At 40.6% G+C, this 16,997-nt stretch overlaps 1 protein-coding gene across 1 annotated transcript in view; it reads left to right on the forward strand.

Annotated features, from left to right (window-relative positions):
• Positions 1-15,001, forward strand: part of EIF2AK3 (eukaryotic translation initiation factor 2 alpha kinase 3) — a 45,803-nt gene extending 30,802 nt beyond the window's left edge. Inside the window, exons 11-17 of the mRNA XM_075499506.1 lie at positions 747-869; positions 2,113-2,262; positions 4,257-5,025; positions 9,489-9,656; positions 10,209-10,310; positions 12,669-12,731; positions 13,824-15,001. Coding sequence (XP_075355621.1) covers positions 747-869; positions 2,113-2,262; positions 4,257-5,025; positions 9,489-9,656; positions 10,209-10,310; positions 12,669-12,731; positions 13,824-14,000 — 1,552 coding nt within the window. The 3' untranslated portion in view covers positions 14,001-15,001. The remainder of the gene's footprint in view (positions 1-746; positions 870-2,112; positions 2,263-4,256; positions 5,026-9,488; positions 9,657-10,208; positions 10,311-12,668; positions 12,732-13,823) is intronic.
• The last annotated feature ends 1,996 nt before the right edge of the window (positions 15,002-16,997 follow it).

Genomic DNA, 16,997 nt, shown 5'->3' on the forward strand with positions numbered 1-16,997 from the left:
TGTTTCTGTGTTTATGGATTAAAGCAGAGAAAGGCAATTGCAGGTCGAAACAGATGATGTTTTATATACTCTGCAGAATAAGCAGACTATATTTGGAACAAACCTTTGTTGCTTTTATGAAGGAGTTGATTAAGACAGAAAGGTGTATAGGGGCACGTCATGATACTCTGGAGAAAATGTGACCATTTCCTGTACGTTTGTAACTCACTGAAAATAAGAACTGGAGTATTTAAAATGAGGAAAAATAGGAAAGGTAGTGAGATTTAAGAACAGTGATGTTTCGGAAGGGGTGCTTAGGAGGACTAGTTGCAGGAATAGTTATCTGGGGTGGGGTTAAAGGCAAATCATGATTTAGGAAAATATGTAGCTGTCACCACCTAGTTTGGGTATAGAAACTTCAGCTACATACTCATGGTCCATGATCCAGTAAGCATGCAACCTGATATTCTGAAAAACGTCTTCAGTTTGTCATGTGCATGCATAATGGTACTTGCTGGGTTGTGATAGACAGTGAATAAATGCAAAATCAGCCACTGTCCATTTCATAAATAGGTAACCATCTGATTGCCTTAGTGGGTGAGCAGGAAAAAAGATAAGAAATGCTTCAAGTCGTTCAGCATGTTTTGCCTGTACAGAAATATTTCACTCTTAGCCATAAATGACTTTATTTTTCTATCTAAACTAATGCATTTTTCTCCTCTATCCTCCCTCCATTCTTCTGTCCCTTCCTCTCACCCTTATCGCAGATATCTGACAGATTTTGAACCAATTCAGTGTCTGGGTCGTGGAGGTTTTGGAGTAGTTTTTGAAGCCAGAAATAAAGTGGACGACTGCAACTATGCTATCAAAAGGATCCGTTTACCTAACAGGTAATGAATGAGTTTGTTGAGATATAGAAGAAGTAATGAATGAATGGTGGGATCCCGTCCTACACTGAACCATCTGTTCCTGAACTGATTTCCCAGATATTACATTAGGATGAATGACGAACTTTTTAATGGGGGGCTGACTTAGTTTTGGCATCGAGAATTTGGCATATGTCATCACAGCAGAAGGGTGACCTGCTTGGCTAAAATACTTGCATAGCAGGACCCTTGTGAGGATGCTGTGGCTACATGGGAACTCCTTTGATTTCCTTGATGAATAGAGCCTTTGATAACAGGAGCAGTTATTTGTAGCGCTGTTAATTTGCTTCTCTCCTTCCTCTCCTTACCTTTCCTACTCCACCTTCTCTTTCTTTTCTCTCTCCATCACCAGCTTTTCTGACTCCATTTGTCCATTTGTTTTATTTTCTGGTCCCACAACCCCTACCTTTTCTTTCAGTCATAGGTGGTCAAGCCATGCTGCTGAATTACCCTACACAGAGCTTGCAGCACTTCCTTTTAGTGGGAGATGGGAGACACTGCTGCTGGAAATCTCAAGTTAGAACAGCAACAGGCAGGCCAGTAGAGGGAGGGGGTAAAGCTATGAAATCTAGAATTACTTTTTTTTTAATGTGTTAAATAAGCGTGACTATTTAAGATTAAAGGTTTTGTTCAGAAATTTAAGGTAGCCTGAATTCTTATTTTCCAAGCATATTCAAAGCCATTAAATAAAACCATCTGACTTCATTTGGTCCAGTTACGGTCTTATGAAGAGAGATCATTTACTTCAGTAAGATAGCAGGCTACCTGCTTTCCTGTCCATAGAACGGAGATAGTCTTTATGCCAGTTAAAAAAGAAATACTGAGGTATTATTGTCTGTCTTCTTTTGTGTCAGTGTCTTCTACATCCCTGTAGAATATTGCTGTTTAGTGGTCTTTTTTCGATCCTTGTAAACAGTCGAGAGCAAGATGCACCTTTTCCTCTCAGTTTTGCTGCCTGTAATTATTTGAAAAAGGATGACTAAATACTTAGCTGTTATGAGCACATACTGCTCCCCCACACTTCTAACCTAAAGGAGTTACTCTGGGGGATTTAAGACATATCTGTCTTTTGGTGTGAAGAGCAATACTACTGGCCTGGTTTATACTGGGCTATCTTTGATTAAATTCCTTTGCAGAAATTTCTGTGCTATGTTGTTACTTTATGTGACCATGTCTCTGTTTTTCTTTTCCTCACCCCAAATCCTAGGGAGCTGGCTCGCGAAAAGGTGATGCGGGAAGTCAAGGCGTTAGCTAAACTTGAGCATCCAGGTATTGTTCGGTATTTCAACGCATGGCTGGAAGCTCCACCTGAGAGGTGGCAGGAAAAGATGGATGAACAGTGGTTGAAAGACGAAAGGTAACTCGAGGGGTTTTTTTAACAATCGAATTAGAGGTTGTACATCAACAGAACTGGAGAACTGGTAGATGATCCAGGAAGATGGAGAGACTACGTAGGAAAGAGATGGTTATTAACTTAGCCTGTCAACTTTTCGATTGAACAAGATACAAATATATCACACTTGTGCATAGCGTCTCTCGATTTTTGGGTCCTCTGTTGTGTTAAGGTCCTTCTTTCAGCTTAGGAAACATCTTGTAGTTATTCAATTATAGATGTTAAATTAATCTTTGGGTGGTTAGAAGGTTGGAGCATTGCTACTGTGATTCGATTGTAAACAATGGCACCTCTGTCGTCTTTGTTCCTTTCCACTGCTTTCCTTCTCTTTGGTGTTTTGGTTTCATAGAATCATAGAATGCTTTGGATTGGAAGGGACCTTTACAGGTCATCTAGTCCAACCCCCCTGCAAGAGCAGGGACATCTTCAACTAGATCAGGTTGCTCAGAGCCCCATCCAACCTGACCTTGAATGTTTCCAGGGATGGGGCCTCCACTACCTCTCTGGGAAACCTGTGCCAGTGCCTCACCACCCTCATTGTAAAATATTTCTTCCTTAAATCCAGTCTAAATCTGCCCTCCCTTAGTTCAAAACCATTGCTCCTTGTCCTGTCACAAGAGGCCTTGCTAAAAAGTCTGTCCCCGTCTTTCCTATAGGCCCCCTTTAAGTACTGGAAGGCTGCTATAAGGTCTCCCTGCAGCCTTCTCTTCTCCAGGCTGATCAACCCCAACTCTCTCAGCCTATCCTCATAGGAGAGGTGCTCCAGCCCTCGGATCATTTTCTTGGCCCTCCTCTGGACCTGCTCCAACAGGTCCATGTCTTTCCTGCACTAAGGACTCCAGAGCTGGATGCAGTGCTCCAGGTGGGGTCTCACCAGAGCAGAGCAGAGGGGCAGAATCACCTCCCTCAACCTGCTGGCCACGCTGCTTTTGATGCAGCCCAGGATACGGTTGGCCTTCTGGGCTGCCAGTGCACATTGTTGGCTCATGTCCAGCTTTTTGTCCATCAGTACCCCCAAGTCCTTTTCCGCAGGGCTGCTGTCGATCGCATCATCCCCCAGCCTGTATTGAAACCGAGGATTGCCCCGACCCAGGTGCAGGACCCTGCACTTGGCCTTGTTGAACCTCACAAGGTTCACATAGGCCCACTCCTCCAGCTTGTCCAGGTCCCTCTGGATGACATCCCATCCTTCTGGCATGTCAGCTGCACCACGCAGCTTGGTGTCATCTGCAAACTTGCTGAGGGTGCACTCGCTCTCACTGTCAATGTCATTGATGAAGATATTGAACAGGATGGATCTGATTCAGTACTCTTTTGATGGATCTGATTCAGTACTCCAATGTTTCGATGAATTTATTTCAGCATAAATCTGTGAGGCATAATCAGAGTGGCAATTTATAAAACTTGGTAGAAGTAGGTTAAAAATGGAATATTTAGATAAAGGAGTTAGAGGATGTTAAGAGAAAGGAAAAACTGGGTGTATGTTACCATTTAATGAATGAGGCCTAATACAAGGCTATTTAGTGGTCTCTTAATAACATCGTAACAAGTCTAACAATTTTTAGAATATAGCGACCTTTATATTTCAGGCACCAAATTAACATTTCACAGCTGTAATTCTTCCAAGGCACTTTAAATAGTCATTGCAATGCATGTTCTAAAGGACTGAATTTTTTCAAGCTGAAGATGACTCTGATTGCACATTGGGAATCCAGGCACTAGAGCTTGCTAAATTTTCCTGTATCAACACTCTTTTCTCAATGAGAAAACATTATGCTCGCTAAGAAAAACAGATGCTAAATCCGGGTTATTAGTGATTCCCACACTTGGGTAGTTATTTACTGTTATGGTATGACACAGTTCTCAGAGTTAGCAGTTGTTTAAACCTGGGCTTCTGAAAATGCATTTCTAGTGGAATGACGTTCTGCAGTATTGATCTCTCAGTTTTGTTTTTCTAGCACTGATTGGCCACTCAGTTCTCCCAGTCCGATGGACGTCCCATCATTTAAGATCAGAACAGAGCCATTTTCTACAAAGGAGCACATCGAAGTTATTGCCACTTCATCAGAGAGGATAGGGTCCGTGGGAATACCCTGTGGTCAGTCCGATTCATCTGGAAGCCAGTTTTCTCCTCTGGAATTTTCTGCCACGGACAACAGGGACTTACACCAGTCAGAAGATCCACTACTGAACCTTCAGGACAGTGTCCTTACAGGCTGTGATGTAGAAGACAGTACTATCAACAATAATGAGCTGGGTCACTCCTTGGAAATTTGTTCTTCAGCTGTTCCTGTTGTACACCTGAGGGAAGGGACCTCCTCTTCTATTGTGTTTGAGGATTCTGGTTGTGGGAATGCTTCTAGTAAGGAAGATAAAATTGATGTCTCACATGATGAAAGTCTTTCTGAGGATAAGGCAAAAAGTACAAAGGAATCCAATAACAAGAAATCTGCTTCAGGAAGTCCCCTCTCTGTTTCTCCACCAAGGCCAACAAGTTTAAGCCTGGACCTTTCTAAAAATATTACAGAGAAAGTCAAGCCCACCTCTCCAAAGGTGTATCTTTACATCCAGATGCAGCTCTGCCGGAAAGAAAACCTTAAAGACTGGATGAGCAGAAGATGCATGATAGAGGAGAGGGAAAGGACAGATTGTCTGCAGATATTTCTGCAGATAGCTGAAGCGGTTGACTTTCTGCATAGCAAAGGATTAATGCACAGGGATCTCAAGGTTTGTATTCATAGGTTACTGTAGGAAACAGGTCGGGGTGGTTTTTATTTATTGGCATGATTGTCACCGAATGCCTGAACTTTCCAAATTCTGGTTGTAACTGGTTATCTCACTGGCTGTGCCCTATGGGCAAACGTTTGCTGGTTTAGTACTGTGAGATTATCTTTGGAGCTATCATAGCTTGAATTATCTGTGCCTACAATATCATACAAAAGTCTCTGGTGCTGTGAAATTCCTGAAACACATGGACAGGCTCAAATGGCATCACAGGGTAGCTGTCCCTCCACTGCATTACAAACCTGAGCATCAGCAATTCCAAATTTGACTGTTCCTAATACAGCAGTGCCAGGCTGTTTAGCTCAGTGTCAAGTTCTGCTTTAAACTGACAGATCATGAGTGTGTGGATACAGGTAAATTTTTTTGTATGTGGGAGTAATATGGCATTGGAGACAAATCCTGCTAAAATAGTTGACTCTTACCAGTGACCTCAGCATGGGTGTTACAAAAGCTGAGTTAACGTCTGCAAAATAATCTGGAGGTGCAGTGCTTCAGGAAATAAACATTAATCATTCATTATTGCAATTAAAGTCTTTCTTGCAGTAAGACTTCTTGTACCTGGCACAGATCAGCTGCATTTATTTGATGGCATTTTTAATTCAGGTTCTTTATACGGGGTTGTTCATTGCTGAGCTATGTGGCAAAGAAAGCTATTTTGGATCCTGTTCTACCATTTCAAGTGAAGCAGATAATTGGTAGTGTTAGGTTTACAGTTGGACTCGATTTTAAAGGTCTTTTTCCAACCTAAATGTTGGATAAATACCTAATTGTTGGAAAATACCTAAATGTTGGAAAAATACGTAATTCTGGTATTTTCCTTCTTTCTATAACAATACTGCCCGAGAGTAGCAGTGTTACTTCTGGTTAGAGAAAGTAAAAATTAAGTATTGCTGCTCTAGGATTGAAATGTAAACTGTCCTGGAGTTGAGTTCTGAGACAATGCTGGCTATCATAATGCAGCATGATCTATTTAACATCTGATAACATCCAGCCAGTTAAGACCGGGAAAGGTGGTTTTTACCTCTGTCATTTAATGTAACTGAAGTCAGGAGTAACTTTTTGTACCTCTTCTTTCATTTTGCTTCTGATCCTACATTAGTGCCTAATCTTGCTGGAACTTTTAGTATTGGAAGTGTCAGTATGTGTTACGAAATACCAGAATTTAATTAAAGAGCCCAGCTGAAGTTAGTGTTATTATTGTAAGCTCTGAGAAATGGATTGCTGTTGCCAAATGGTGGAGAGGTGGTTCCTGTTTCTCTTTGCTTATTTGAGGAGGCATTAATACCTACCTCAGTGGAGTAAATACTGAAATGATTATAACCATTGTTGTAGCTTCTCAGACAGTAATCATTTGGTATCAGTAGAAACAAAAGAAAAAAATGCCATGTCAGATGTGGCAGTAAAAGGGGATTCAAATTCAGTAATACTGAAAGGGTATGTCAAAGTTAGAAAAACTCAGGAACCCATCCAAGTATTTTCTTTCCCCATCAGCATTAAGCAATTACCTTGAACCAGTTATCTGAAAAATCTTTAGTGCTTGAGAAACTGACCAGAAAAGTAATTAAATCCCTATACTAATATGTTGTGAGACTTGTTAATTAATAACCTTTCTTAACAATACTGTCAGTTGTAACTCGCTGCAGTCTTTACTGAGATCACTGTTCAGTAAAGCTTACATAGATGTTCACGTAAAGCTGTATTAGTCTTAATTGGCAGTTGTATAGCGTTTTGTTGGAATACCCTGAAAGTTCAATGTTGGCAGCAATCTGAATGAGAGATTTTGTTTACCTCGTATAAACAACTTGGAAAGGTTCTCCCTGAACGAACAACTTTCTGCTTCAGAAAACTTCCCATGCGTGTACAGAGGTTATTCTTGGATCCTGGAAGCTTATTTGTCTGTTATGTGTTAATTTGGTCAAAACAAACAGCCAGTATATTTAATTATTTTCTATAGTTTTCAGAAGCTCCTTGGAACAGATCTCACCTAATTTTGTAATTTGTCCAAGAGATTGGTCATGCAACCCTAAGTTTGTCCCAGCACTAATAAGCAAATAACCTGCAGAGCTGTTTTGTCTTTGCTAGAGGCAGAGCTAGCTGGTAGCAGAGGCCAGTTCTTGCTCCCATTGGCACCAACAAAAACTCATTGACCTACAAAAAATAAATTTGTATGCATGCATATTAAAAGATTCAAGAAGATCTTTTAAATATTTAAATTAACAGTGCACATTGAGATGCATTAATTAGGCTCCTACTAATCAGAGATACCGTAATGAGAAGATGGCAGGAATTTAGGTAGGCAAGTGAATAGGTCACAGTTCAAATTCTTTTGAAGAAAATGAAGTACAGTAACAGAAGTCTGTCAAGTGAATTTATTGTTATTCCCAGGATAAGCCATCGATTATGCTTGACAGCTCAAAAGAAATTATGAGTTTCATAGAACTGCAAGAACAGTCTTAGATACATTTTGCAGCACTAATTGAATTAAACAGTAGTCTTCCAGATGTGTGAGTAGCTTATTCATATCTGTGGAAAAAAATGGGAATTCTTATTCTGCTTGAAGAATCTGGAGAGAAATTTCTTTGTGCAGGTGGTGAGGTAACTAAACTAGAGGGTCATTGTATTCTTCCAATTTAAATCAAAAGTGTGTGCATCTGCCTTAGACTTCCTCTTTCCAAATGCGGTCTTGAGGGCTTATTTTTGCTGGCAGTTTGTGATAGCAGAGAGTCCATTCTCCTTAATTTGTAGAAACTATATGCCAGCCCATTCAGAGACAATCTGTTTTCAGCCAGAGAAGTACAAGAAATAACACTTTCTGTTAAAAATTTTGCTCCGTGAAGCAAGACAGATCTTGTTGACTTCTTGTGTGTTGGTTGGAGGAGGAGGGCAATGGAGATCAAGGCAATGGGATACAAATCCCTGATGGACACGTTTGTGCCTCGAGCATTAAAATTGTGATACAAAGATTTTTGACAATGTGGGTGTGCAGTCAGAGGGTGGGTGCCGTATAAATGCTTCAGAGAGAGCCTGGAGACACTATGGGTTTACAGGGTAGTAGCTTGCGTGCACTAAATGAGCTGTGACTCCGAAGGGCATGACATTCATTACAGGAAAATATAGCGGGAGATAAGACCTGGCTCAGAAGGCAGTTTTAGAGGCAGGATGTGGGCACTGTGAAACTAACAAGTTAGATATAACTATTTCTGTAGTGCTTATCTCGGAGCTGTCCGTTACCTAAAAAAAACCCAAGAAGCCTTTTATCTGTCTTGTTTCTGTCGTGCACTGAGTGGGTTTGTCTTTAACTGAGGAAGTCAAGATGGACTTTGAAATAGGTCAGCTGTGTAGTCCTTTAATCTTGTGGAAAAATATTGCTCTGTATCTGTCTGCCTCCTCCTGTTCCAAGGTTTATGTCAACAAAGCATGGACCACGTTTGCCCAGCCTTGAAGGTCCAGGAGCTCTGACGGGAGCTTGCCCAGCACCACCTGGCTCTTTACCACGCCTCGGCCCTTTCCCCATACACAATCTTGCTGCTTCTTGCCCCTTGCAGGATCAGTCTGTTCTTCCCCCAAAACTGCGTGTCTGTCTTTATTTGTAACTGAGGTGGAGCAGTCATGTTTCAAAGAAATAATAATTTATTTGGCATGTGCTATTCTATCAGCCACAATGCAAGTCTCTTGAGAAACCATCTGAGATATGTACCATTAGCAAGGGGGCATCTCAATTCCAGTCTCCTTTATCAGTAGGTTAAGCCATGGATAGTGGTACCTGGCAAACAGGCTAAAGGAGAGTTAAGCCAGATCATCACTGTTGCTGCTCCTGTGAATTGCAAAGTTTTTAAGCTTCTATCAAAAATAAATTTTTAATTCTGTTATGTAAACAGCTATTCCCACAGTTAAACTGCACAGTAGCAACTGAAAAGCAGAGTTTGTTCCCAGGCTTCCCATGTGTCTGTAATTTAACACTAAGATGACGTGCTAGGTACTGGTTAATAATATGGCGAACGAGTTCAGCACTCAGAATAAAAAAGACTGAGAGTCAGAACTCCAGCATCCGGTGTGAATTTGCCATGTGATGGAGAGTTGGATAACTTATCTGTGCTGTTCCCCACAGCTGTTGACTTTTGTGCATGTTACTCAGCAGACCTATGTAGTGTTAGTAAACCTCTACTGGAGGACAAGAAATGAGCAGTCTGAGTTTCAGGAAGGGAGACTATTCAATGCAGGAGTAATTCCTTTTTCCTGAATAGCTAAGATTCTTAGCTGGTTCTGCTAACCTGATGTTTAATGAGCATTTCTAGCCTTGACAGCATGGCTTATCTGAATTAGAGCAAAGTGTTGTATCTTCTGAAACACAGACACTTGTTTATTACTTACATTTTTTTTTTCTTTTCACCTATTTGTTTTCTTAGCCTTCCAATATATTTTTCACAATGGATGACGTAGTAAAGGTTGGGGATTTTGGACTGGTGACTGCTATGGACCAAGATGAGGAGGAAGAATCAGTACTTACCCCAATGCCAGCTTATGCCAGGCACACAGGACAAGTAGGAACCAAACTCTACATGAGCCCAGAACAGGTTTGTGCTCTCTGCTCTAAAGCTATATCTGGCAGTGCCTGGAAGACACCTGAATTCCTGGGAGCTCAAAGACGAGGCACTCTTTCTAGTAAATTGTTACAATCCAGTTACTTAAATTCTTTCTCATCAAAGTAGAGTTTTAAGCTAAATAGAATTCCAAAATGAGTATTTTAATATATAAGTATTTATTATAGCAAAAAAGTGGCTAATTATTTTTACTTAGATGCATTCATTTATCTTGTTTTTAACGTAGTAGAAAGATAACTGTATAATATTCAAGTTAATTGAGCAAGGACACACTATTGTGCAGGAGGTTTAAGTAAGTTGAAACATTTTACATTACAATTGGGTCTGCAAAGAGGAGCTGATGATCAGGACCTTGCTCACCCATGCTCATTTGATGAAGTTTGCCAATGTGCCTGTCCTGTAGTTTTTAGCTCTGCACAGGGATAATCACTTCCATATGTTGACTTGAAAGGGGGTTGTTTAAATTGTACATAATTACATAGGGTGAGTAGCTTGATTGACCTAACCCTAGTTTTGAATTTTCAGATCTGTGGGAACACCTATTCGCACAAAGTGGATATTTTTTCTTTGGGACTGATTCTCTTTGAGCTGCTTTACCCTTTCAGCACACAGATGGAGAGGGTCAGGGTATGTATGGTATTGGACTATCCTCAGTTTGATCATTTGTTTAAAATAGCTATTCGCTTGGTGAAACACTTGCAAGAGGTGGTTCTTAGTTTTGAAAAAGCCTTGCAATTAGGAGCACAACTTCTTTATCAGCCTTGTACAGACCCCCTGAAACACTGAAAATAAATGGCAGTCTTCCTAATGTTTGCAGTTGAATTGAGGCCTTAATTTCTTTACAAAGCTCCTCTGTTGTCAAGCCAAGTAAGGGAAACTATTGAACTAGGATATCCAAGAACTCAAGCAACAAATATAGCTTGTGACTTTAAGCCTACCAGCTTGTTTTTCATTCAAGATTTGGAACCATGCTGTGCATTTTTATCATTTCTTCCTTCGTTTGCATCTGCAGTGCTTTTTCAGCCAAAGCACTTAGTGAAAAATTGCTGTTCCTTTTCCTATAGTAAGTCTTACTGTGAACCTCACTCAGCTTCAAGCACAATCTTCCTGGTAATGGATGACTTCCATTGCATCACCTGTAAATTTGGGACGTTTGATGGTGTATAATAACTCTTCCTTGTTGATAAAATGCATTTGAGATCCATCTTGCTCAGGAGCAAGTTCATAGAGATCAGGGGCTACAGCCAGAGAGGTTTTTCCTCTTGTATATGGTGACCAGTGACCTATGCAGGAAAGAAAGAGTCATTATAACCTGTATTTATCATTTATATGTGCTTGGGGTGTTTAAATTCTCATGTGAAGATGGATTGTTTTTAGCAGAGATGTAAGAAGCAGCTTGAACCACACCATGAATGAAGTCTGACCAAATGCTTCATTTATGCTGGTGTTGCATTCTCTTGCTTAAAATGCTCTGGCTTTTCATGGTAGAAAAGAGCGTAGTCTAGAGGAGGAATGACAGTGCTTAATTTGGGCCCCTTGCACTGGAACCAGTTTCAATTTCCCTAAATAAAATCAGTTTTACTGAGACACATACCCGATAAAGAGCTATCCTGGATTCTCAGGATCTCCTGCAGCAGTGACTACAAGCTTTGCCCTTCCAGCTTCTGTCCTGAGTATAAAAGCAAAGCAAGTAATGGGAGTGAATCCTAAATTGCATCAAACTCTGATGCTTTACTTCATAAGAGGGTAAAAGAGTGCCCTAACTTCCCATGATTTTCAGTCATTCCACTCCTTGATAAAATCAAAAAGAAACCCTCAGCCCTTTATTGTCAAGTTCTGGAGTTTAGCTACTTTAGTAGTTGTTTCCGAGTTGTTATGCTGAAGTTTTCATTGGCATCAGCCAAGCATTAGCACTGCTTGCTGAAGCAAAACATGCTCTGCCTGACCAGGTAGCCCAGCAAATTCTAAGACTGTGACAGAAGGCTGGAAAAATCCCCAGAGGTGGAGCATGAGACCTGCCTCTGTCTCAAGCTGTTAGCAGTTAGTCTATGGCAGTGCAATTTATTTCCAAATTAGATGTTTGAAAACAGATCACTAAATGCAGACTGAACTGGTAGAGAAGGAGAACAATTTTTTGAAGCGTTTTCTTGTCATAAAACTCAGTTCTCTTGAACAGGAGTTTGACTGTTGCCCATCACTATTAACTGGTAAGTTTATACTTTCAGTGGGGTAATAGTGAATTGAATTTTGTTTTAACTTTAGAATTCTTATATTTTGTGCTCAAACTTTTACAAAAGGACATCCTTCCTAAAAGAAATTAAGTGCTAAATATTGCCCTTCTGCGCTAAAAACACGCTAAAGTGGGTCATGGGTTGCTGGCAATTACAGAACTTAAATTCATAAGGTAGCCTGCTGCAAATAATTGTGTTGCCTGAACATGGGAAAATTACTGACACTAGATGGAGCCAATGTGCTTGTTGTGGAAGAAAGACTGACCAGCTACCTTGTAAGGACACAGAAATATGCAACATGAACTGCTTTCGAAACTGCTGATAAATCTGCTCGTTAGTCCATAACCGTTAAATAAAGACTAGTGCTTACGTTGTTAAGACAGAGCCAGTCATTTCATGTGTCTTAATAGTGGTATAGGTGATCTTGGGGATTATGGGTGGTGCACAGATTTGTTGACTTTGTTGAGCCAAAGTGGGAAAGTACAAGTTTGTGTATCTGGCTGATTTAAACCTGCAGAGATCAGAATTCTTGTAACATGATTCCTGTTGCAGGCTGTATACCTAGGGAAGCAGCAACTTGACCATTTAAGTATGTTGTGATTTTTAACCACTAAAACAAGACTTTAAACCAAGTTTTTTTTTTCCATCAGGCTGATTTGTTTGCACAGTTTGCATATTTTTGAAGAATCATAGAGTAATACTATTGAGGAATGGTATTTTGGAAAAGTTACATTTTTTCTTAATATTTTTGCAGACCTTAAGTGATGTTAGAAATTTGAAGTTTCCACCATTGTTCACTCAGAAATATGCACAAGAGGTAAGTATGTCTGATGCTATTTATAGTAGCTTTGTCTTTAATCATTGTAGCTTTTTTCTTTGCTTTCCAATTGTTTTGCAAGTAAAAATGGAAAAAAAGAAAAACCTTTCATGTTAAGACACATTTCTCTATCCATGTACTTCTTACTACATTTTAAAGCTGTAACATTACAGTAACATGGACGCTGATATTTTTGTCACACAGTTTACCTCCAGTAACTACACGATATTACCTGGGTTCCCTTTGTCACTTGGTGTCATTCATTTCACATGCATCATGACATGATTTCTTGCAACAAATCCATATGCACAAAGAGAAAGTGCAGAGTTCTAGACAGGTAAAGGGGAGACTGTAGGTAGCACCATGGCTGTATGGGATCTCGCTCTAGGAACTGGATCTCTGAAGTGGGAGGCCATATGAACAAATTGTGCTGTGTTCTTATTAGTCAGATCTTTAAAGTGATACGGTTGCAGATAAAGAGGAGGTGGTGTACAAAACCTCTCCAATAAAAAGCTGAGACGCTTTCAGGTTTTCACGGTAGCTTCAGACTAGCAGCTAAATGAAACTAGGCTTTCTTGCTTTGGAGCTGCAGGCTGCACAGGGGAATGTGATGCTGTGCTCAGCTGGAGCAGGACACTGTAATTCTGATTAAATTTGAGACAAATATTCAAACTACCTGTATATTTAAAGGAAAACCTCTAATTCACTGTGAAAAATTACTGTGTGGCTTAAAACATGGTGGCTTAAACATGAAGCTAAAAATTATTCATACATTATATTTCATGTGTTTTTAAATTCTTTTGATTGCAAATAATGTAAAGGTTTTATAACGCTATTGAATCTTGGGTCAGATTTGATTTGCCAAATTGATTGTAGCCCTTGACAGTAAAGACAGTTTAACAGATGCAGAGTGATACATTTTCAAATGTTTAATGCACTTCTAACTACTGTGCCAAAGCACTAATACCCAAATTAATCAGAAAGCAATTGGGGACATTTTCCACTTGTTCATACAGCCACAATTGAAGTCAGAACATTAAATAAGAAACCATTTATGACTTGGTTCATGTAGCACGTCATGTTTTCTTTTAGTACACCATGGTGAAGGACATGCTCTCTCCAAGTCCCACTGAAAGACCAGAGGCTGCAGCAATCATAGAAAATCCTGTATTTGAAGACTTGGAACTCCCACCAAAACCAGTGCTTAGGCAGAGGTCACGGACAATGAGTTTATCAGGAAATAAGCATTCAAGACAACCAAGCAAATAATTATCCTCAGGATCACTTCTTCCACTCGGCAAGTTTTACAGGGATTGTTCAGCAGAAGGATCCTATGATGCAGAATGTCTATCGTGGAAATAGTTTACTTAAAGTTTTTTTGCCATGTTTAATGTGTAAGATGTTATTGGACAGGTTTTCGCTTACTTTGACAGCCAACAAAAGCCAGTAACCACACTTTTCACATTCCATTTTTCTTACCTTAACTCTCCTAGGCGGATGGGTCTAGCTACTGTGCTTACCAATGTTGTGCTCCATTATCATTTTTTGGGGGTTTATTGGGTTTTTTTTGAAGCTTGTAAATGTCAGCTTGCTGGGTAAGTGAGAGATCTGTAACATGTAAATAGAATTAAAATACTGTATTTTTATAGAGCAAATTACAGTCTCTAAGCCTAGTGAGTATCTATCTGGATCACTTGCTCTTTGGTGAAATGAAGATGATTTTGAAATGAACTATGACTCCATTTTTGTCCCTGGTGGGTAAACTGGGAATCTGCACTATTTTTAAAGCAAAAAAGTACCACAGTTGTACATACTGTCACTCTCCATAGCCAGTCATTAGAGGAAATCATTTCATACTTCTGCACTATAGTAGATCTTAGGGAATGCATTTTATACAGATAAACCTGTAGAGAAGGAAAAGGAGCTTTTTGCTATTAAAAAAGGGGGTTTTATAGGCAGTGGTTGGAAGAGCCATAGTAAAAATTATGTACGAAAATGTTGTGATTCTGAAAATTTAAACCTAATGAAGTCATACGTGTCGTATGTAATCTTGTAGATTTGTACTTTTTAAAAAATCGACTGGTAGCATTTGTGTAATCTGCTAATTTAACTGCCTAATGCCATGCTTTTATTTCTCATTGTAAATATGTTATTTTTTATTTATAAAATACAGAATCAATCCATTTGGGTTGGTGGTGTACAGAATGCACTTGCTATAATTGAGTGCATTAATTATTGTGACTTCTTTCAAGTCTAAATGATTTAATAAACTTTTTTTATTTATAAAAAAAAAAAGTAGTTGTTTCTGTTCAAAACCTGACTCGGTGCATGCTGCAGATGGCAGCCTTGCGCGGTTGGAACAGCAGGATGAGCGCTGCATTTCTGTAACTTGTTTTGCTTTCCTGTCTCGTACTTGCCACGGTGCACGTGATGATGCAATCATGAATATGCTGCTTGGAAGTGAGATACTATCTGAAGAAAGAAGGACTGAGCTCTCCTAAACTGCATGGATTATGGAGGCAATCTCTCAACTGTTAATAGACAGGGAAGAAGACGGGATAATTCCTACACTATTACAACTGGTTTTGTATAAATGCATTTTCCTGTTTTACAGGCTTAATTTTTTGAAGTTGTAGGCTCTGAAATCAGTTTCTTAAGAAGATACTGGATTCAAATCCTTCTGGGGATCACTGTACTGTGGTGTGACACTGTGACTAGCAATTAAACCAGCTGACACTCTGCAGCCTTATGATAAGGCAAAAGTGGATTACAAAGATTGTCTTCTTGTGCTCTTGGATAACTCTCCTAGATACTGGCTTGTCCAGTTGAAGCCAGAATGCTGCAGTGAATATTTTGTCAAAAACAGAACTTTACAGAGTTTAGCTGGGTTAAAACAGAAGACAGTTAAGTGTGTCCTCTTCCCTTGGATTTCCCTGTTAGCATCAGCTATAAAGGCACAGTTAGATGGCCACATTTGAAGCCTCTCTAGCTTCCCTGCCAGTTCAGTGATTACTGATGGAGCACAGGAAATGAAGAATAAGGTGTTTTTAACTTGCTGTATATCTGCTGGATGTAAGTAGCTGCCTGTTCCAAGGGCTCTGCAGCATTTCGGTACCAAAAGCGAAATATAGCTTCACGCTATGTGTGTCTGTGTGCTCTGGGATGTTACACTTATCCTCGAAGGCATGTACAAATCCTGCCCTCTGTGGTGCACAAAAGCACCCGGCCCTGCTCAGCTCTTAACTGCCTGTATCGGTGAGTCTTTGCTTTTCTTGGCACTGGATGCTGGAGTGTGTCGTCCCTGTCTTTGCTCCTTTTTGCTCCAGGGTTTGACTAAGAAAGTCTTCCCTAACCAGAGAGGTTTTCCTCTGAACTTGGGTCTTGCCTGCAAGCCCTCATTTCCCTGCCTCTCACAGCTCCATTTGCTCTGCCCCACCAGTGGGGGAAGAGGATGCTTCTCTGTGCTATGAAACATCCACCTGGGCTTCAAGACCCCTCTCGGCTCCAGGATTATTTTACCAGCTCTTCAGAACCAGGCTACTGCGAGGGGTGCACCTCCCATGTTGTTTTCCTTCTTTAAGTCAGGTTTTAATTATACGACACTTTTCCTGTTCCATCCCTGTCCTTCTGCCAGATGGTGTTCTTCAGTCAGCTCGGACTGAATGGTCATCCACGACTGAAAGACAGAAGGCCTTTGGTCTAATGTGCGTTTGCTCTACGCTCACCTCCTAGAAGGGAAGTCAGGCTTTTCTCAGTTCTGTACAGATGACAGCAGCAGCTTTCCACCTTGTTCATGAGATCCCAGTCTTTACGTGATGGCCCTGGTGGCAGGAACACCTGATGGCTCATAGACAAGTTTATTTGCCGCCTTTCAGTTTATGAACATCTAGAAACCAGCTAACTGAGGTCTTCCTGTGGCCATGGAAATCCGCGTGTACCTTCCTGCCACCTTTTTTTGCAAAGGGACACCTTTGCACAGAGGCTAGCACAGCTGCCAGCTTACAGCCCTGCAAAAGGGAGCTCTGGTCTCGGGCTCTGCTGCACTGTGCGGCACTGCGGTCCTGGCCTGTTCTTGCAGAGGATGTTGCCTATCCCTCAGCTCCCTCCCCACCATAGCTCTTGGGGCTGAAACACAGTTCCTTGTCCTGTTTTATCAAAATGAACTGGGTGGCAGGAGCAAGAATCCTGCCCCGTCCACCTTTGTGCCCACTGGACTTAGATGCTTCCCCCAGAATAAGGGCAGGATTGTGTCGTTATTCTCCTTAC

Source organism: Mycteria americana, chromosome 4 (genome assembly GCF_035582795.1).
Source record: "Mycteria americana isolate JAX WOST 10 ecotype Jacksonville Zoo and Gardens chromosome 4, USCA_MyAme_1.0, whole genome shotgun sequence".
NCBI lineage: Eukaryota > Metazoa > Chordata > Aves > Ciconiiformes > Ciconiidae > Mycteria > Mycteria americana.